Here is a 23,505-nt window from a genome sequence, read left to right as displayed (position 1 = left end):
CAAAAAGCAGGTATTTTGCTAATTTCTTTTATGAAATGATGCTCTTTAGGTGCTTTTCAACCCTTTTGTTCCCTGCTCAACCAGGTTTTTTTACCCATTATGTTGGAGAAACTATGACTGAGGGGAATTTTATGTAGTCCTGGTTGCTGAAAGCGGTAAAAGCAAAAACAGACACTGAGTTTCAATGCTTCAGATAAAGACATTGTCCAACATTTTAGTCTGACTAATTTTGTTTTCTTCCAAACTCTGTGTTTCCCCCAACAAAGTGCTATCTTTGCCTTTGATCCAGAAAGGTGAACATACAAGTATGCATTTTATAAATGTCCAAATCTCAAACCCTCACGGCTGAAATGAAAAGGGTTAAATTGGTTCATGTGAGACATGAAACAGCAGGAACATTAATCTGGTTTGACTATGATGTGAACACATTTTTAAACAACTTTCTTCGTTTCATCTGCAGTGTTTCAGCTTTATGTGACTTTTTTTTTAACAAGCACATCCATGTAATCAGAGACCAAATGCATTTAGCAGAAACATGGCACCAGTTTACTGGGGATTCATGAAATAAAGACGTTTCTGTTATGTCCAACATCCTGATTCCCTTTAAATATGTTTCAGTTGAATAAAAAAAGTTTTTTACAGTTTTCTTTAAGACAAAAAGTGTGTCTTACAAATATATAGTTACTGAGCAGAAGACAGTTTTGCTCCTATTTTCTGGTAAATATTGATGAGACACCTTATAAACACTAAAGCTCTGAAACGAATCTATTCTGATGGAAATAGTTATAAAAGTCGAGCACCTTAACCCTTGTGCTATCCTAGGCACTTTAACATTGGGAGTTGGGTCATCTAGACCCCCTAGACAGTGCGCTGAACCTTTTTCTTCAATGATTTGTGATCTTCACTGGTGTCCATGGATTACATGAAATCTTTCCACCTTTATCCACCTTTGTCATGGTAGGAAGAACACGCCAATGCAAGAGTGAGGTCATCTAAGATAGCACAAGGGTTAAAAATACAAGATTTCCTTTGTGTTTGGGTGCAATCTTTAGGTTTGATTTTTTTCTTATAGTTTGCTCCAAAAAACTCTAAATCTAACCAACTATATTTGCCAAATTATAATGTTAATTAACAAAATCTAAATGTGATTTTTAATAGACATGTTGCTATATTTTGAGTATTAATCATTAACTACTATTACCTGCATTGACAGAGAAATAATTAAAAGCAATTAGTCAATTTAACCAGTTTGAGAAGTTAATTTTAGCGTCTGGATGGCTCAGTTGTCTGCATGTAGGACTGGGACATCGGAGATCAGGGTTCAGTTCCAACAGAGCGCTATGAGCTTCATCCACTGTGGGTTCTGGGGCAAATCCCTGCCTAACTATGTAGCCACAAGTGGGTCTCCCTGTGCCGGTCCCCAGCCCGGCTAAAATACAGGGTTGTGTCAGGAAGGGCATCTGCTGTAAAAATCTCTGCCAAACCAGCTGTGCCAATCAGTGAAAGCTGATTTGTTTTGCGGACCCCCAAAGGGATATGCCGAAAGGTGAACAAACAAGTCCATTTAACCAGAAATTAGATACTTAACTGTGGGCAGAGTAGTGTGCTGTAGTTTTTATAACTTTTTGTGTTTTCATAAAGTTAGTATTTGCTTCATGTTTTCAGTCAAACCACAGCGTGCAACCAAAACAAAGAATTCCCAAAAACATTTTCAGTAAGTTGTTTTGCTTTACAGTTTTGGATTTAAAAAAAACAACAACAACTTTCTCTATTCATCAAACCGCTGCCAAATACCTCCTTCCAACTTTTTAACCAATAGCTTTGAGGCTCAGCGAGCGGCAGAATGTGCATGTCCTCTGTTGGAGTCCCCTTCCTTATTTTCTGTTTCACTTTCACCGCAAGCGCTGATGTAGCTGTGCATGAAGCTTCCGTGTGTCACTTTGAGTTTTGAAACCCTGAGTGAGAGGACGGAGCGACCTGTGATGTCATATGATGAGAGCTAATGTTGGGAAATATTGTTGACTGATGTAAAGTCCAGCCTACAACGCTAAAGTCTATGTGAGTTTCTGTGGCAGACTGATCGAGCATTAGAAATGACTCAGCTTAAGGCTGTTACCATACCTGCTTCTAAATCAAGCTGGTGGACAGATCTCTGTCCATTCGCTGCACACCCCCCTATTTTCTCACACTGAATATCTGATCAGTTTTCTGCTTGCATGCGTAAAATCTACTTTTACCCCTTACAGTTTGATTGCCGATTGCAAAAATGCCTGGAGTCATCAGGCCTGGACCATGACTGCAGCTTAATAGAGCTCTTGTGTTCTGAGTACAGCAGGCAGCTGCAGTTTTAACACATCTTCACATTCGCCATGTGTTCATCCCTGATGTGACAGTGATGCCTTCTGACTGCTGAGCACTGCTACATCCCTAAACAGCCAAGTCGATGCTTTCCGGCATGTGAATTATAGATGGCCTTGGCCGAGATGCCCTTCTCTCCTCTGAATAAGTAAAATGGTTCTGACTGCGGCTGAAAACACTGAGACACGCCGATGTCTGTCAGGGTGTGCGCGCAGGAAGAAAGAGACTAAAAAGATGGATGCCCCCCCCCCCCCCCCCCCCATGAAATGAAGCAAGCTATTGAGTTATCTCATGATGTGGAAAATTACATAAAATGACGTAAAATAAAATAATAAAACACTGACCAAGTCAGCCACTGGTGACTTTTTGCGGTTCTGTTTCTCCACCTCCACCTGCATCTTGGCCATGGGCTTGGCCATAGCCAGGGCCAGCTTAGCCTCCGCCTGCAATTTCTTCTGTCGGCTCAAGAAGTCCATGTCCTCCAGGGACTCAGAGTCGTCCTCTGTGGTGTCCCTGTCCGAGTAAGAGGAACTCTGCTTGGACTGGAAGGAAAGTGGGGGGAAAAAGAAGGGAAAATGTGGATGAAAGGAGGAGGACATCATGTAAAAACCACACTGGGAATCCTCCATCTTTTAAGGCGTAACATTTTCTCACAAACAGGAGTGTCATTAAAAATTGGGACATATGGAGAAGCAAATGTTTAAAATATATTATTATTTTTCTGTCAGTCATTTAGCTCCGCCATGTCTCAGGCAGACAGGAGGGTAATGAAATCAGTCATGCATAGCTTTGGCGAGCATACACCTATTCAGATCTCATTTACTTCTGGTTAACAGGCCGCAAAGCATTACTGAAAGTGGTTATAAAGAAACCAAAGCTGCAGTAATCTCCTCTGATTCAAAACGAGCGCTTTCATTCTTGTTCTGAATCGCATCTTTATCACTGTGCAGCTTTCACACAATTAATACCAAACATTTGGTGGCAATTTCAGGTGTAAAATGCTTTTTCTTTCACTCTTGAATTCTGGAAAATGACCATCAGGAGGCTTCACAATGTCAGAACATACCATTGGGGACAGGGGGGTGTCCAGACTGGTTTCTGTCTTGCTATCGTCTGCATCGCTGTCCTTGTCGCTGCCGCTATCGTTGACAAAACAGATCTGCAGGTTCATGCCACTCTGCAGCCTGCAGGGACAAACAGAGAAGCACACAGATAGGTAACATAACCGCTGATAAGAGTCCAGCGACTGCCAAAACAGACAGAAACACCATCAGCAACGCAAACATGATGCCGAAAATACATACATACTGCTGCAGTGATCTCAAGGGGAAGATAAAAGTCCCAGGTTTCTTCCGTAATCAGAGTAAAGTGCTAGCTAAAGATAAAATTAAATAGCCTTGTGTTTTTAATCATCGCTGCTGTTGTGTCCAAAATGGATTGATCCCAGAACCCTTTGGTGAGTCTGATGCAATCTGGACGGGTCTGGAGGGGATTCGCTTTTATCACAAGGGCGTGGATCCCTCCCACTGGTGATCAATAAAATGCTTATTCACTGCAGTAATTATAAACAAAGCTGATTGATTGCTGCAAAGATCTATTCCTCTTTAAAAAAAAAAAAAGGTTAGGGGTTCTGGGTGGTCGATTGTTGTTTCAAAGCGGCCGCATCCAAATGCTCCCTGTAAGGATGGTTGAACAAGAGCTGGGAAAGGGTTCAATGGCTTTTTTTCCCCAAGATAATTTATTTGTTCAGTAACTTAACTGGACTAATACAAAGACAGAGCTATAAAGGAGAGTGACAAACAATGAAAAGCAGCATTTCTACAGTACTGTGTACCCAATGGAGTTTTGTGAGCGACATGAGTGTCTCTGGCATTCCAAGTCATAATTCCTTGTGAGAAAATGAAAAATATAAATATGGATTCTGGTTTCTACCAATAAAAGCTATTTACCACAATGATCCACAATGGGTTTTTTTCTTTCTTCCACACGTTTATCAGTGGGCCAGACATCCTTAACTGAGCTGCCATCTGTTTCCTGTGTTCGTCACACTCAAGCAGCAGCAGTATCGAGAAATCCACATGACTGGAATCAGGAAAGCTCAGAGCTGGCGAGCATTCCAGATCATTTAGTTCCAGTAAGTTTCAGTGTCGGAGGTGGAAGCATGTGCAGTGTGTGGGTCTCCTTCAGTAATATGTAGCTGGATTTAAGGAAGTGAGAACCACAAGGAATGATTATGTCTGGCTCATTCATGTTATGTTTTTAGGCTTCCCTTCATGCTCTCTCTTCATTATTTGTGACAGAATTTCCCGCCGTTCATGCAAACCTTAAAAGCTTCACTCTGTATTTACAGCAAACCGATATCATGTGTTTTTGTGAAATACATGCAGCACTAAAACCTCTTTTTTTCTAAATAAAACCTGGGTTCAAAGAAAAGTCAGACCACAGGGAGGATCCCTTTGGAAATCGTCCCTGCATGTTTCGACCACATGAGCGGTGTTGAAAGTGACGTGGAAAAGGTCTTACCGTGAGGACAGGCTGGGTTTGCCACTCTTGCTGCAGCTGGTGTAGATACCTGGGCCATCATCAAAGAAACTGCCCAGGGCCAACTTCTGCCTGATGGACTCCCTCTCATTCTTCTGGGCCTACAAAGGAAGATAACAAATATGCCCAATGGTGTATCTCTTTGGTCAGTAATTGTGGTTTTGGCCTCTGAAGACCTGAGCTCTGTTTGATATGCCTTTTTGATTTCTCTTTGACAGGGATCCAGTCAAGCAGAATTAACTACTATGATAAAATAACCCAAAATGGGATGTCCATGCATGTGGACGGCAGCTCTGAAGAGTTTAAAATAAGCACAGACTGACAGAGCACTTTAGAACCTTTCAGTTCACCTGAAACTGGTCAACGTTACGTAGGAACAGTTTCTGTGATCAAATGATATGGACCCAGGTTTAATACTCATAAAACTAGTTTTTACAAATAAAAAAAAGTAAAATGCAACAAAAAAGGTAGTAAAATAGCCTTAAAACACAACAGAAAACGTTAACCCTTTGGCGCCTATTGATGCAAATATGCATCAATCTTCGGCTCTGAAATTACATTTATTCAGCGTCTACTTAAAAGGAAAAACACAATTCAATTTTTTTTCATAGCTGTAAATCAAAGATTCCAGCTTTGCTTTGCTTTATTTAATGCAGACATCCTGTAATATTTCAAAGTTGCCAGGTGTCAAGGGGTTAAACGACATGATCACTTATTACAGTGATCATAAAAATTCAGAAACCTCTTTTACAGTCACTAAAGTGTAATCAGGAGATAAACGTGTCGTTTCTGATAATAAAGTCAAATGTAATGTGTGAAACAGTTCAGTTTAGGTTAGTAACTGAGTTCTAAATCTGACCTACATGTGAGTTGTTTAATAATGGTGCATGTGAGGGTTGAGACCTTTACTATAAACTAAGCAAACTGTGAGTAGAGGAAGCTTAAGCTCAACCAGTCCTGCAATGACGTTAGCCTACCAGCAGGCGGTGCTGTTACTTCAAAATACTAACCTTCGACATGAAGTTAAAATAACAGATGAATTTATGCCATGCATTTCGTCCAGGCTTAATGTCGCAGGCGTTTCAAAATTAAATAATGTACAAAAAAAATATAATAAAATAAATACATTTAAAAAATAGAAAAAAAACCATCACCTGGCTATGCTGGTCCTCTATTTTCTGCGCATTCATTGAAAACTGTACATTTTAAGGTTCAATATTTGTCCACAACAGTGTCTTTGCAATCATTCTCCTCATAATTAATTTGATGTACTAGAACTAAAGTAGAAACAAGAAAAGGCATAATGGGATGCTCATGATGGGAAGAGTGGTTTGACTCGCCAAAAATGGTTGGGAGATACTCTTACATGCATAGTAATACCATGCAAAAATACAAAAAAAAATCTAATAATAAAATATAACATACTGGAATACAATAAACATGCTATAGGTGCAGGTAATGCTAAATACAAAAAACTAAAAATATATTAGAAGTGCAAGGAATAGGTACCAGGTCCAGCAGGTGAAATTAAATACAAAGGTGGAGTTTTCTATGTACAATCTCTGATTGTTGTTTCACTAAGTATCCACAGTGTATTCACATAAAGGTCAAAGTTAGACTCCTTATCCAACATCATGACATTTTTGCATCCAGGAATGTTTGGCACCTGATACTTTGTCACAATTTACAGAGAGTAAGACAATCTAAATCTAACCAGGCTGACACCGACTCTGAAGCCATGCAGATTGTCTGGGAGTTTCCAGTGGGCAGTTACATTTCAAAGACCAACCGATCACTCATAAAATGTATCCATCTTTCCTCATCCTTGCGTGTTTCCCTCCTCGTCACTCCCAGTTTCCCTCCTTTCCACTCTTCTGATTCAAACTCGTGGCACTCCTGCTTTCCACCAGCAAGTCATCACTCTGTGCTTCTGTTTGCTGTCATCATCAGACATTCTTATTATTTTTTTTCTCCCCGTCCTCTCTTATTGTTGATTTCTCTTGACAATTGGGAGCAGGCATTGGCGAAAGTCCCTTTAACCAAGGACAAGTTACCATAATCGACACAAGAGGCTGTAAGAAGATGCTGGCAAAGCCAGCAAACGCTCATAGTTGTGGAGTTGGCTGCCAAATGCTTCTTTCGGTATTTGTATAAAAGACGGTCTAATCAGGATGAACATACATGGAAGATCCAATTGACTGCCTCAGAGACACAACAGTCGTGTGGTCCAACATGAGTGCATCACTCATCCAGACTACAGCGGAGCTGTCAGCGGAGTTACTCTGCTGAAGTGTTGCTGCGAGCAAAACCGAAAACCTGAAGCGGCGTGTTCACGGAGCATTGCTGACTGTCTGTCCTCCTCACACGGTGATGGCTGAGAAAAGACAGGAACAAAGGCGGGCTGAAACCAAGCATGGCACATCCTGCTAGCCCTGGAGACACACCAGACAATCTGCTACTTCAGAAGCATCTGAAACTTTTTACAGCGTACTCTCTAAACAGTATTTTATAGACAGCAGAGATGCTGAATGCAGGAAAGTACGTCATTTTTGATATATCATTCAAAATTACAACTCAAAATGCTGCTTCAATATTTTACAGTTGTGTACTGCAAACCATTTGATCCTTGCAAAGATTTCAAAACCTTGTTGTTAAACATTCAAGATATTTGACCAGGTTTGAAGTTGTTTTAACTTATCTTTGCTCTATACCTTTCCAGGTTTTCTTAAAATCAGCACAATTGGGATTTTTTTGTCACATTAAGACCTAGGATCTAGAAACAAGGAAATTATTATCAAAACTAGTCAAAATCCATTTGCTTCCACACACACAACAATAGAAAAACTTGATTAAACACTCAATGCTTGAATTACGCTACAATTTTTGGTTTAATTTAAAAGATGTTATTTCAAAGAACGATGCTAGAGAGATTTATGTTCTAAGAATAAATGCTAGTTTAAGATTTTATGATGATTTAACTAAAAAAACACTAAGGATTGGGCTACAAAGCATTTAATTTTAAGTAATTCTATCTAACAGCTTAGTTTTCCCTTTTAGAATCTTTAAACCTCCTTGTTTCTAGATTTTGATATCTTATCATAAGATTTCTTGTAAAGTAAAATGACTTGCTGCATGGTTTTAAAATTAGTGTTCTTTTCCTATTTTTTATCTGCTTCTTTTTGCATGAAGATTTAAAGAAATGTAAAAGAAAAAATGTTTGTAAAAATTTAGTGAGATACCGGGGGGAAAGGTGAAAGTGTCCTCTGACACTTATATGAGAAATACCTGCATTCAGATGCCTTCCTGCTCCTTCACTGACAGAATCTTTTTATTCCCAACACTGAAAGACCATGTAAGCATCAGGAACTAACATTCAAAGTTTCTTTGCATCTCATTTCCTGAGAATAACTTAAATAGAAAAACTTTTCTTGAAAGAAATTAATTCATTTGCATGTTGTCCTTACTATTCTGTCATTACTCATTTGGATATTGGAAAGCCCAACAACAAAGACAAAAAAAAAAAGATGTTAAATATCTTGACTGATCTGGAACCTCTTTAGGCCATGACTTTCAAAACAAAGATAGGACTCAGGAATGAGGCAAATGAAGGATATTAACGCTCAGTAATCAGGAAATAACAAAAACCTCTTGCACTATTAAGCATAGCTGAATGATTTATAAAAAGCTTTTATTTAAACAGATGATAATTGCTTCCAGAATTTATTGGTTTATTCTCCAAACTTCACTTTTGGCCTTTTTTTCCACTCATTTTATTTGACTGCATGGTATCAAATGGTGTTTTTTCAATGGCCTCAAGTATGGACCAATTTCCTTTTCAGGAAATGTGCATTAAAAAATAACATGAAACCTTATCAGTCCAACCATTAAGAAAGGGAAAAAAAATGCATTAATTGGCATGAAAACAAAAGGGAATCCCAACAATCCCAGACACATTTGGGAAATGAATGTGACTAAGTGGGAAACAAAGAGGGCATGAGTGACACCCTTAATAACCTCCTTCAGATCCTGGCTGTGAGCAGAAACCCGCCCACATTACTTTGGAAGAAAGACATTTGGACTAATTTGTGTTTTGCCAAAAATTCAAGCAGCAATTTCCTCCTGTTAAAAACCCTTCAGTGACAAAGACATTTTCTCCTCCACTTCGCATCGCAGCCATTCATCTGCAGGCCAAGAGGGCGATTGAACCCTGACAACACATGACAGGGGGGCTTGTTTGGAGCCCTCACATCTTTACTTTAGAATCAATATTAGTGACTGGGGATGAAAGAAATTTAATATGCTAAAAACAGCTCTGTTTCCTAGCCGTTCATTAAACTGAGGTGATAATCACACAGGGAAATGTTGACTGGCAATGATCTGAATATTCCTAAATATTTCTCTTCTGTCTTTTCTGGTTTAAAATCTTCTTTTCACCTTGTTTCTAAATGTAAACCACACCCCAATCTAATTATATTTCAGATATTTCTGTTAGCTCGCCTTTCTTTTCAACATTCCTCACAAAGCAGACTCACTTTTACTGCACAATGAGGTCTTTTCACAGGCCGAGCCCTAACTGTGCAGCTCAGACAAGAACCTACTGTTAAAGTACAACAGTGCACACACAAGCACAAAAACAGCAGGTCATTGGAGCTGTTTTTAGTTACGTGCCTTCTGAAGTATTTCAAGTGTGACAATTCAATTCACCTGAATAGGATAATCTAAAATTATTAGGTAAAAACTCATCATTTTTTCTCTCAAAGTAAAGTTGGTGGTGTAACCCTTCATCAACATTACATGCTGGCTAAATCCATCAATGCATTTATGGTGAAGCTATAAGGCTTTAGTTCCTAAATGTTCCTAAATATGTGCCATAATGCATTTGGAGCTCTGCAGATACACTGATACCCGAAAATCCACTCCCTGTGGGTCAAGAATATTCTTCTGAAGAGGCCCAGTTTCTTGTATTTTTAATTTACCGTAATTTCTTTAATGCCCTTATACTTTTTTAATGTCCTTACTTATAATTATATAATAAAACAACGTTGATTCACTAAAATGCTCAATATTTCCTTATTTGTGAATCCAATGCTAAAGCATCCTCTTACAATGTGCTCTGCATCTATCATATTGAAAAACAGTCTTGGTTCTTTTTTGTTATTTCTATTTTTTATATTTAACAGACTTTTGCCTCATTAATTAATGACTTTCTTCTTCCTCTTTCGGCTTCTCCCATCAGGGGTTGCCACAGCGAACAAGTCGCATGGTATATTTGGCAATGTTTTACGCCGGATGCCCTTCCTGACGCAACCTTCTCTAACCGGGTTTGGAACCGGCACAAAGGTAGAGAAGGGAACAGGGAGCAGCCCGGAGTTGAACCCTGGTTTCACGGATGGAAGGCGCCGCAAACCAGCACGAGCTAAACCGGCTCCCTCATTAATTAATGACTTTAATCTTGTAAATTCTCAACTTATACCGTATGAAATTATAACTTTATTGACGTGAAATAGGGCTTTTTTACCCATAAATCTGCAAGCTTATTCTTGTTAAATATTGACCTTGTTTCTGTATTTGATGACTTAATGTTCATAAAATCTGAACTTGTTTTTCATAATTGTACAACTTTATTGTTGTAAAATATTACCTTTTGATCTCATGATTTAACAACTATATTTTCATAGATTTTTGACTTTTTCTCATAATATCAAGACTTTATTATCGTATAATAGTATGTTTTTTCTCATAGTTTTACAACTTCATTCCTGTAAAATTACAACTTTTTTCTCATAATTCTATTAATTTTTTCTCATAATATATTGACTTTTGTCTCATAATGTTACGACTTAATCCTTGTAAATTAATTTTTTTTTTTTTGTATTGGCCATAATACCCTGTCGTAGCATCCTGATATACTTTGGCAGAAAGTTGAGGGTTTAAGAGGGATCTGTTCAATCATATGTTTGTTGTTTTTCCAATCCAGACTGAGCTGCTGAGAGTCATGACTGCAGTGTTACCTCTCAGGTCACACAGCTGCTGCTTTTGTCTGAGGTTAAGCCGTTTTACATGCATGGTTTACGGTTGTAGGAAATGTTCAGACTGTCGTGCTGTGAGTATAAACACTGCAACAGCTATCAAAACTACAAAGGCCATAATGTGAGGCTGCAGCCAGCAGCAGGTAGGTTTAGCAAAAAGGAAGCAAGACTAGAAATCGGTGTAAACTGTAGCATGAGCAGGAAGTTTTCATGCTAGCATGCATGCTCGACGTCCACATTCCATCACCATAAGCTTTATATGGGTTCATCTGTTTGTCTCTCCTTTGATGCTATCTGAGCCTCGTCTTTCTTGGCAGTATGGCATTCCATCCCAGATAAGGGACCCGACCTTTGGCCCTCATGTGGTTCAGCTGCAGGTCAGTGCAGGACTGCTCCTGTCACTCAGCTTGGAAAGGAACAGCTAAGTGAGCCGTAAAGGGCATCCGTGAATGCTTATGCTTAAGCGTGTAAGAAGGGAAAAGAAAAAAAAAAGGCTGCAGAAAGATTAAAAGGGAAAAAAAGAAATAGTGGGGCAGGGGAGGGAGCTGTGAAAAGCATGAACTGAGTTTGGACAGCTCAATGCATCTCTGAGTCATCTCTGAGCTTTCTCCCTGTAAGATATCCTAAACCTTTGTTGAAAAAGATTTATTTTGGGGATTTGCTGTCTTTTTCCCCCAAAAGAATAAAGGAGAAGGAAGAAAAAAAGCCTGGTTACTCATGCCGTTGTGTCATAGCAGGGCGATAGGCTCTCAGATTTAAGCACATAACCAGACCATGATGCATAACAGCAATTCTTTTAAATGTGTGTTCAAACGCTATATGCAATAAAAGCTGGAAAACTGAATAAACATTAACTCTGTAAAAAATAAAAACACAATGGTTTCATAAACTGCTTCTTAGCTGGAAACACAAAGGCCTGTGGCTACTCTGAGATTACATTTGAATTTTCCATTCATTTGCAAACCAAACAGCATGAACCCATACCTCTTTATAGGCATCACTGAGGAAGAGGGCGGAAGTTTGCTTCATGACGTCATCTACTCCACTTCCATCCATTTTATCCAGCGCTTCCCCTATCCCTTCCTGTTCCACCCCAGAGTCACTTCTCAGATTTGTCCAGACATCCTCCTGAGGTGGAGCTCAGTCACCGTGCATCATAATCCCACACAACTCAACCCTGCCATCATTCCACTCCGCTGCACGTGGATTCTCCTAGACTGTCTGTAACATGTTCTGACACTGATTTTCTTTTGGACTGCTCAGGCTCCGCCGTCGCCCTGCCTCTCCCACAGGACTGGGAGAGCGCAGCGGCCAGAGGTAAGACTCTAGTGGACCCTCCCTACCTTCCACCCTCTGGTCAGGGCGGCGTGTCACAGTCCAGGAAGAGGAAAGAGAAGAGGGAATACAAATAACTCACACTGGGGTTTTTCTTTTTTTCCCCCTGCTTTTACGCCCTGACGTGAGGACAGCAGCTGCTCACCACCGGTTTGAGAAGAGAGGGATCACCAAACTAAATGTCTGTTTATGAGACTACACAAGTGAAATAGCTCCAGCACATAGCCTCTTTTTATTCCTACCATATTTGAACACATTTTCTAAAGCAGAAAAGCATATTGTTTAAGTCAAAACTAGTAAAAACTGCATTAACACATAACAGTAAAGCTAGTGTCCTCCCATCCTGCCAATGTAAAAATAGACCTTCCACTGGACTTGGAAAGCAGGAGCCCCACAGCTCCGGCCAGCTAAAAAAACCCTGACAGAGCACAATGGACCATTAGTCTGGCACCCAAACACACACTCACTCATTCGCACATACACACAGATTGGTAGTCCCTCGAAAATCAGTGATTTACACTTTCAATCTGATCTCTCCATGTAATGATCTCATTTGTGTGAGACCTCATCAACCTGGGATCCACAGATATGTTATAGACGCACATAGGAAACATGATAAACACTATAAACAAGAACAAATTCTTAATTGTTCAGATGAGAAAAAACAGGGAATCACAATAATATTTCTATACTTTTAAAAAACGTTACCTTTTAAAGTTCTCATTCATGGTTTTACAGTGAAGGCACGTTTGCATACGAGCAGACATTAGAAACATATGTATTCTATGTTAACAAAAACAAAAGGAAATAACTTCAAAATATTTAATACTCAAGAATCAGAGCTGAAAGCATTAATTTATTAAATATTACAAAGATTTTTATTGGTAAACTAACAAACTGGCATCTAAGGTTTGAGGGCTCCAAGTTTGAACTTTTAGCTCTTGAGGGAGTCCTTTGTGAATGCTGGGCTGTTCATGTTGTCGTACATGCCATCCGGCTTTCATGCCCAGCTTTTTCACAGATGATGTAATCCTCGCTTTTAGAACTTTCTGGTATTTTCCGATACGAATCAAGCTTTTGCTGCATTGGTAAAATGCTTCCTGTGCTCCAAAAAGCAAAAGAAGCCCAAAGCATCATTTATCCATTTTCTGTGAGTTAGGGTTTAGTAGGTGAATGTGTTCTTTTCATGTAATAAGGTTTTATTATAGTCTATTCTATTCACTGGTTTATTTTTTTTAAAATCTCAATTGTCTTTTTTTTAAGAATTTCTCTTTATCTTCCATGCATTTCTCTAACTCATTAGGGTCATGGGGTTGCTGGAGCCTATCCGAGCTGCTGCTGGGCAAAGGCGAGATAAACCCTGGACAATTCGCTAGTCCATCACAGAGCTCCTCGTCTCCCAGATATATCGTTTTACCTTTGTCAGTTGTATGATAATAATTCCCAAAAGCATGAAAAAAATCACAGGAAAAAAAATCAAGAGGAAAACATTTTTTTCATGCCTCATACTGTTTCGTTGACAAATAACTGTTTACAGAGCTTAACCATGACTTAAGTCAGTTGCTGTGTTACTGTCAGTTAGAGTTTACATAAATTCTACTGTAACCAGGAAATAAAGTTATAAAATACTGCTAATTATTATTATTGTTCTAACTTCATTTGAAAATAAAAGACTAGTCCTCGTCAGGTTGCTGGACAGAATAATTGATCTGCTGGAGGTTTTTCACCTGTTTGCAACCCAAATGCTTTCATGCACCAGAACTGGCAGCAAAGTCCTAAGGAATTTAAAGCATTTGGCTCCAAAAGGATTTATAAAACATCAAAGATCTTCTCACTTTGCACAGAAAAGGTAACTGAGAACAACTGAGCTGTTTATGTTTACAGAGAATAAGAACTAATGTGAATCTGCAAACAGACTCAGGTGAACAACCCCATCAATACAATGATATCTTTTAAAAGGATAGATGTATCCAGGCAAGGACAATATGTGAAAAGATGAATGAGGAGAAACACTAGATATGTATGGATAACAAGAAAGAGTGACGCATGTGAGACAGTCATCAGTTTCCCTCCTCGAAGACAGAGCACAGACAAGAGCATGAGAAAAGAGGAGAACAGTCTGGGAATAACACTTTCACTTGATAAGATCCAAAAGCTGAGAGGGTATCCTCTCTATTTCTCTCTCACACTCACACATGCACGCACACACACAGACACAGAGAAATGAGCGGAAAAAATAGGAAATGGATTTGATTCAGTGTTGATCCCTAAGGATTATGGGTAGAGTGAAGAGAATTGTCTGGTTGCCCCCCGAATCTGCCCTCTGTGGACTGCTGCTGAACACAATAAGGATAACACTCCCAAACGAGTGCGCACACACTAAAGCCTGTGCTGGCTCTGAGCGAGCGTGGCTCGGGTGGGGCAGAGTCGTGCTCTCTGCCTCTCGTGCTTATTACTGAGGCTGACTTCATGGTGAGGGTGAAGTCACTGCCACAGCTGATTCAGAGAAGTTCTGAACAATCTAATCCACCAACGCACAGGAGGAAAACCCCACAGACACACACGGATGAACACACAAACCTATGGGGATCACAGGGTCAGAAGGGGCTGAGACTGTTTCAGGGGCCCGTTTGAGACACATACTGTTGGATCAGCTGAGAGACGACAGTGACAAACGTATACACAGAACAGCTTATTGTTCCAAATGAACAGAGGATGGCTGTGGGAGGGGGTTCCTGGCACCTCCTGTAAGCCTGCGATCCAAGGCCAGTGGCGCCATGTGTGTTTTTATACTCGTACAGCTATCTTTGTGAGGACAGGTTTCAGTTTATGGACCTTGACAGTAAGGAGAAGGTTTTTCTTCTTTTTCTGACTCCTCCGCGTCGTTTTTGTTTTTGTCTGAAATTGCAATACTAGACAACATACTGACAAACATGAAAGCAACAGCAGAGGCCTAGTCTTCTTTTGGAAAGAGTAGGAAAAGAAAGAGGGCTGCTACCATAGCAACCTGGTGAGAATTTTTCCATGGTGATGGTCTGTGCTTCAAACAAATTGGGCTGTGAAAGGAGCACATGGTGGCCCATCGGGAAGTCCACCAACTCACACAGAGGCTTGTATCGGAAGGGGGGGCTCTAGCAAATTGGGAAATATTAGGACAAAGTATTTGTTTGTATAAAAAGTAAAAGGGAATCGCTGCACCAAAATCAAAAGTTTCAATATTTATATTAAAAACCCGAGAGGCAAAGAAGAATGCAGCTGTTTTAAATGTTTGGATTGGTAAAGTTCTTGTAGACTGACTTTGCTATGATGGCTTTAGATTATAAATGAGGAGGTACATAGATTCAATAAAGGATAGTGACAATGAGTTCTTTCATAAAAGATGTAGCTTAAATTTATTGTGTTAAGTTACTTAATTACACAAAAATTCAGGTTTTCTTCATTTTGCATGACAGTAATTAAATGTTTTTGCCGTTTCTTGGACAAACCTAGAGAAATTCTTATGTCATTGACTCTAGGGTGCATTGTTAAGGGGAGTTTATAAATTGATCAAATATTCTCCAAACAATAATCAAAAATGGTGACGTTTGTTTGTTTTTAACTCAAATACCTCAAATGAAGTAGATTTTACTAATAAAAACATGACAAGTAGCCATGTGTGAGCTTGTGGTTTTTGTCACAGCTGCAGTCTAAAGTACCCTTCTGTTACAATACGCAAACTTGTGTTGGTGATTCTTTATTTTACAACAGTGGCTTACAGATTGATTCTGCCATTCCAGTATAATCTATCAGTGGTTTACACCTAATTAATAATTCATCAGGCCACACCTCATATAGAGTTACACACAGACAGAAGCTTGCCATCATCCGTTTGGAACCAGCCACACAAACTCGTAGACACAAAACCTGTGTGTGTGTGAGACTGTGTGTGTGCGAGTGTGTGTGACAGGATTCAGCATTCAATCAAGAGTCCCTGAGGCCTTTGGCGAGCTGACTGTGCTGTTCTGGGCCAGAATGACACACTGTGGCCAAGCTGATAAATCTCACTATCCCTAAGCAGCCAGCTGGTTTTGCTGCTGACAGCAATACAGCCACAGAAGATTTGTGGATCTGTGTGAGAATCTGAAACAACATCTAAGTTATAAGACTTTACAAAAAAACTCCAAAAACCCAGAGCATTTGGTTCACCTTAACGCTCAAAGTAAATCTCCAAACGTCAGGTTTCAGTTTGAAGTCTTTTCTTTCTTTGGGTGACTGTGGGTCAACCTGTCAGGTTACTGGCTCCAAAGGCCAGCCTGCCTCCTAAATGGCCAAACAAGGAGACGAGCAGCATCATTTTTGGTACAAAAGCATCACCAACTGTTCAACAACCGTAAGAGCCGCACAGCAACAATCGTGGTTTCGATAGGAAACCTGGAAGACATCAGCTCTCCCAGGACACACTGAAACAGGATCAAAACTGTCCTCGAACGTTCTTCCACTTCATCTAATTAGTCCTTGACCACTCTATTTCTTCATTAAGACAATTCCCTTTTCTCTATTCTGTCCCTGCCCTTTGCTTGCGTCGATCCTGGCGGGTGAGTGCTCTGTCTATATGAGGGGCGCTGTCTGCCTGCTGGTTGCCAGGATACCAGTCTAATTGAGGGGCCTCTAGAGAATAGCTGTTATCTGAGCTTGAACCCCCTGTTCCGCTTAGTGCTCCCATTCTTGCTCTTATTGGCTCCATCTTTCTCTTATAATGCATCCGGGCATATAAAGCTGCCCCACCCCAACTATTTACTATTGACTTTTTTCAGCTGGTGATTATCTTCCAATTCCTCTTATCACTAGTGATTGCAGCTAAATACAAAGACGTTCATATGTTTTCTTTCTTCCTTTCCTTTGCAGGCTCTAAGTTTTTGATGTCTGCCTTTCATCTGTCGTTTTGGCATGATTTTACTCCGCCGATCTGCTTCTCTTTTTCCTTTCGTCGTGCCATCTCTCAGTGGCTCTGCCCAGCCTTTATCTGATATGGCAAGAACATGGCAGGAAATCCTTAACCCATTATACAACTGCTCCCTTACACACAAGCACGACTTCTCTTTGGACCAACAAAAATACACGAATTGAAATTGAAACGATGCAAGTTGAGCATTCAAATAAAGCTCAAAGTGAGAAGAATGTAAGAAAAGATTTGTTACCACCAGGATCAAATGTGAGATTCCTGAAAGAGCAGCTTCATCTTTAACGTAAACTTCAATGACTAAAAGACTTAATTTGGACTTTTTGTCTACCCACAGGAGATGTCCATAGCCGCGAGGCTCTATCCTTTTATCTCAGTGCCGCAGAAGTTCTGCCTCCAATCCCCATAGCTTCCTCTCCCAATATATTCAGCTTATTTCCTTCCCCTTTCATCTACCTCTCTGCCTCTTCCCACTCTCCATCTTCACCGCAATGCAGATTTTTCTTTCCTGGCTGAGCTAATTCTGGAGAAACGCACCAATAATGGAATGCTCTCCTGTAATCACGACCTCTTGGTCCATACAAATTCTTTGCTGGTCGAAGTGGTGATGGTGCCGGCAGGTCCCATGGGGAGGGCACAAAATACTGATGCTTTTAAAGTTTTGTTTATGGAACCCATCTCACATTTTTTGAGTAGTTGCCAAATGAACATTTTAGAGGACTTGGACAACTAAACCATTAGGGTGCAGCATTAAACCCATGAGCAGAATGATAGGCATGGAGATGGTCTGAAAGAGAGGTAGGACATAATTCCCATGGGTCAAGAGCTCTCCTAGCAACCAGACAGTCATCAGATTCACAACACAATCACACAACCCCATAAGCCTAGTGAAAAAATACTACCCCCCCCCCAAGAAAAAGGAGAAAAAAAACTCCCACGCAGTCTTTGCAGTGACACACATGCTGCTCATGTAGAGAAAATTCTGATTTTAAATATGAAATTCAAGGATCTGAGCTACATTGATATACAAGAAAACCTTGACAGCGTAAAAAAATACTAAATGTTGTGTCTGTTGGAACATTAAGGAGATGATTAAAATAAAACAGAGTGCTGGGGTGTCAGTTGCTCAGAGGAATACCTGGTAAGAACAGTTTTCCTGGTGGACCATCCTTCAAAGCATCCTAGAGCTGAGCAGGCTGGGTTAGGGGGGGAAGCAGAAGTGGGACTGGGAAAAGATTCCCAGCCCTGCAGCGGTATTCCAGTGGGAGGGGAGTGAGGCGATCCAAGACCCCCGATCCAAACTTACAGGAAAAAAACTACCGCCCCTGCTTGCCTCCCGTTGAGAGTCGAGACTAACCTTGACGCTGCCTCTGCCTTCAGTCCCGGCTGTTTTTATTCTAGCTGTTTGTTAACAGAAAACAGGGCAGGGTCTGCCTCTCCGCTGATGAAAGAGGGAGGGGAGCAAGAGACGGGAGGAGGGGAATGAGAGCGAGAGGATGGGAGGGGAGAGCCAAACAGAACACTCCCGCTCGCCTCGGCCTGTCAGCCAGTACTGGAAAGTGGGAGGAGCCAATGGGATGAGCACAACCAGGACTGATCAGGAGGGAGACGGGCTGGTGAAGGGCACCTTTTTTAGTTTTGATAATAAAAACAAAGAAATTACTGTAATATATGTATACTAAGTGTACTATGAGTGAAGTGTACTATGTGCTATGAGTAATATTTTCTCTAGTTAATTATTCTGTTTACCATTTATTAACTTAAAATTTCTAATCCCTATGTCCCTTGTAATTATTTTGCGTAAAAATTTTATGGTCATTGCTTTATCTTTAATGCACTTATATGTTCTGTAAATGTGCTATATTCAATAAAGTTTTTTTGGACTGACATTCACTCTGATCTCTGTGTGTTAATCAGATATAATCAAAAGGAAAATGTGCTGTAATTCAAAAAGGTAAAATTTTAAAAAATATTTATAAATGTCAAACATCAAACTCTGGTGTTGAAATAAAGAACAAACACACAAGTAAAAATAAATGGCAAGTCATCTCTCATACGTGATTTTTCATCACCTTTAATGTTACAGAACATCATATAAAGTACATGAGCAATGTGCGTGATCCAGAGCTCCCTTTCATTGTCTATCTCTCCATGAGATTATAATCCTACGGTGGCAGATGGCTGCTCTTTAATCCACACTGGCCAACCTACTTAGATAATCTCTTCCTTCTCCATCTCTTCATCAATTTCTCCATTTTGCCAGCCTCTCATTACGATGCTAAACCCATCTCTGTGTTTTCCTTCCTGTTCATTGTTATTTTTAAATCTACTTAGATGGAAATGCAGACAGTAAGGAGTTTCACTTAATCTGATAGCCAACAATGTTTGGATGTAAACAACTCTCACCTCTGCTCATTTAAACATTTGATTTTTTTTTTTTTAGCTTTAACGTTCATTATTTGAATTGACAAGAACACGGAGCTCCTGTAGGTGTGAGGCAGAAACACAAACTCATAACCCAGATTTATTCTTCTAGAGAACTTTTATAACATAAAGTGTTGGAATAAAGGCTCAGTTTTTCTTGCATAAGTCAATGATGAACTGATGAAATATCTTACAGGCTCATAATCAGAATCAATAAGAAAAAGTTAGGAAAGAAAATCTTAAAGGTGACCTGATACCGGCTTCACTGGACAAGATGATGTACAAGCTGACCTACTTCTGACTGCTTTCAGGAACTTCAAGGATAAGATTTTTTTTTAAATAACTGCTCTGCAGCCTGGACCAAGAGCAGAAAGTTGCTGTAACTCCTACAATATGATATGTCGTCTCTACCAAGCTCCTTTGGTTTTAGCATTAGCTTTTGGTATTCAAGCTTTAATGTTTGACTTTTTTTTTAACATCTTTTATTCAGAGTAACTGTGACAACAGGGACATTCAAATGCAGCAGCAGTTGAAAGAACTTTTCTAAGCTTCAGCTCCAAATACGGTTTAGAAAAACACCTCATGAATACAAGCAAATGTAAGTAAAGAGAAACAAGACGCTTAAACTATTTAATTCCTTTTATTATAGTGGAAAATGTCAGATGTGCTCTTGATTAGATCAAGCCCTTAACGAAACACACCTGTCTAACAAGCTTACAAAATAAGGTGTAGAAATCTTTTCTTTAGGAGTGACTTGTTCCATAGAGTCTTTAAACAAAGGAGAGGGGAGTATATGCGGAGCACTTTGACAACAGATGCAGAAACTCTGGACCTGTCACCATGAGGATGCAGCATTAACCCTTGTGCTATTTTAGATGACCCCACCCTTGCATTGATGTGTTCTCCCTACCATGACAAAGGTGGATAAAGTTGGAAAGATTTCGTGTAATCCATGGACACCAGTGAGGTTCACAAATCAGTGAAGAAAGAAGGTTCAGAGCACTGTGTAGTGGGTCTAGATGACCCAACTCCCAATGGTAAAGTGCCTAGGATAGCACAAGGGTTAAACCCAGAAAATATTAGTGTTGAGTTTTAATCAATCACTTCAGCAAGAAATTATTCAAGTTTAAGAAAAGACAGTGTCAATTCAACAAGAAGCTATAATAAGAACAAATGAAAAAAAGCAAAAACTTTTCTTGAGGATTTTCTTTTTTTAAGTCTTGCTCTTCATGGTCAGAGAAGTTTGCTGGAATTCATCCCAGCAGAGAAAGACATACATTTTTGGCAGACAAACTGCCCAACAACGTGTGACGAATCATAAAAAATACCAGCACGAATATAAAAGATTTTGCATCTGGAGTTGTTGTCACAGCAGATTTCACTGTGGTCACGATTTTCTTCAACTAATATTCTCAATAAAGCAGTGAAACAGTGCAACACAAACATGAGAAGACGGTGACATCCTGATCCGGATAAATCAAGTATCTGCTTCCAGCTTTCAATTGTGTCTTTTTGGTTGGATAGCCGGCAGCACATGCTCCCTGTTATCTTATGCCCTCTCTCTGGCCAAACCTCTCTATCCAGTATCGATCCCTCTTGGGTGACGCTGCTTTTCCCGATAAGAGCATTTTTGGGTTTAATGACCTGGTAGTGGATCGATGAGCCCTCCCTGCTCTGATCTCTCCGCTCAGGCCTCCCTGCTGCCGAGTTCCGGCTTAGCCTTCTGCCTGGTGCCCAGCTGGGACAGACCGGAACACTGAACATCCTGCCGCACCAGTGGATATAATTATCTGCGTTGAGACACACCGACCGCACCTCATGAAAGCCCTCTTAAGCTCGTTGAAGGTTAAATTAGCATTTCCAATAGGTTGGAAATGTATTTTAAAGCACAACCCCTTGAGATTAACATCTTGGTTTCCAGGGATTCCTCAACAAACCATAAAACGTACTTAACAGAAACAAACTACACGGTGAGAGGTCACAGGCTGCAGCTGAGTTAAAGAATCTACGGCAGCATCCGCTCTCTACTCCATCACAATAGCAGCAGTCAGAGCAAAGGCCTCACCCACCTGGGTCTAACCTGCACCTGGTTGTCAAGGGTACATTCTGAGTCAAAACAGTTGCAGACAGTAATTGTTTTATTAAACAAACAACAAAACCATCCCATAACTCCTTCAGTCACCTTTTCCACCTCACTTCAGCAAGAACCACACCATAAAACAGATAACGTCAGGGACATAAATTAGCTCAGAGAAGATAGCCAGACAAGATGGCAGTGAAACAAGCCTCCCACACACTGATCATATTATGCATTATCTAAATAAAAACAACTAAATTATAGGGATGCATTTTAATCCAGCAGCGACACACAAACCAACTTTGATTTTAAGTTTGAACTTTGTCCTGTTTAGACCTGGGCCCTCTTCTCCATGTTCAGCTCATGCATTAAATAATGGCTGATCGGTCATGAGTGACCGCTCCCCAAGACAAATTAATGTTGGGTCCTTTCTCTGTGATGCAGACAGAGCTGGAAGTGAAGCCTGTAATAGTTTAGAGAGCTCATGTTCTCAGTCTTGCTGTGACACGTCCTCCATCCTCTGACAAACAGCTCGCCCTCTTCTTAGCCTTTCGTGTCTTCTACCCCTCCTCCCTCTCGCCGTGGCCTTTCAAGGTAACTACGCTTTTACTTCTTTTCTTCACTTGTCTCCATCACTCCATGCCTCCCCCCTCGTTCCTCTCTCCTGCCCTCCTCCCAGGCGCAGCGGGAAAAAGGGGAGTGCAGATGCTTTTAGCGAGCTGACATTTTTGTGCCAGTGCAAAAACACTGCATAGCAAAGCAGGCTGGCTCAGTGTGAGGGCTAGATTCTGCCAGTAATGAGCTCTTTCTGACAGGGTGGAGCTGACGTGGAAGGCCAGGGAGTGCACGTGTGTGTGCGTGAGTGTGCGTACTCCTATGACGAGCCACCAGAGGCTGTTCTAATGAGACCTGCATGTCTACACTTGGTGGGGGAAAGACAGAGCATGCTGCGATCACCAGGTCTTCTTTATCTTGCTTTTTTTTTTTTTTAAAGCATCACAGTGCATTAACATTTGTTTACCCACTTGCTAAACTACCAACTGACTAACAATTACTCATAAAATGACTTAAAGTCCATTATGATTGATGAGCTGTGAGTCACAACAGACTTTACAAAATTTTTGACACTAAAAGGCTTCATTTTTTTCAGTTATAATCTTATAATCTGGTGTGCCCTATAGTGGAGAAAATATGGTAAAATAAACAAGTTCCAGAAAAAATGTAGGAAAATGCTTTTCATAGTATTGACGACTGTTTAAAGAGTTACTCAAGAGTTATATGCCTAACAAGCAGTTCCTGAGATAAAATGGAGGATGTTTTAGGTCACATCAAGCAAGAGGCTTCTCTTATGATTACAGAACAAAACGGTTTGTGCTTAAACGCCAGAAAAGATGCAGTTTGAATGATTTCCCAAAACAGCTTGTTATCCTAATCATTGGTTTCAAGCCATTCTCAAAACAGTTGAATCTACCCTTCCTGTGCTATTTATTTAAAACAAAACTGAAGGTTTATTTTCATCTCATTTACAACCTTGCAACCATGCACATTTCTTATTATTTGTTCGATAAGCCTTAATTATATAACAACAAGATTCAGATTTTCTTCCTCATAACAGCTCCTATTGCAAATACAGGGGTGGAGTTACAGCCATAAACATGACACAAAATGAAATAATAACTAAATAATGCAAATCAAAGCTTATCCTCAGTCAAATGAACTGATTTCCTTGTGTCTTGATTCCATGAAAGTGTGCTACACTCTGTTCCCCTTAGCAACAGATGAAGCTCTGCATGACCTGGCAT

General features: G+C 40.2%; 1 protein-coding gene across 2 annotated transcripts in view; it reads right to left on the bottom strand.

The window, feature by feature from the left end:
* Window positions 1–23,505, bottom strand: part of LOC101173401 (schwannomin-interacting protein 1) — a 246,977-nt gene that overhangs the window by 4,693 nt on the left and 218,779 nt on the right. For both annotated transcript variants that reach the window (XM_011482493.3, XM_020708229.2), the window contains exons 10-12: window positions 4,882–5,000; window positions 3,425–3,542; window positions 2,703–2,900 (exon numbers count right to left, since the gene is read on the bottom strand). In XM_011482493.3, coding sequence (XP_011480795.1) covers window positions 2,703–2,900; window positions 3,425–3,542; window positions 4,882–5,000 — 435 coding nt within the window. The remainder of the gene's footprint in view (window positions 1–2,702; window positions 2,901–3,424; window positions 3,543–4,881; window positions 5,001–23,505) is intronic.

This window comes from Oryzias latipes, chromosome 13 (assembly GCF_002234675.1).
Source record: "Oryzias latipes chromosome 13, ASM223467v1".
NCBI lineage: Eukaryota > Metazoa > Chordata > Actinopteri > Beloniformes > Adrianichthyidae > Oryzias > Oryzias latipes.
Note: the sequence above shows the minus strand (reverse complement) of the source record. Positions and strands in the feature narration are given on the sequence as shown.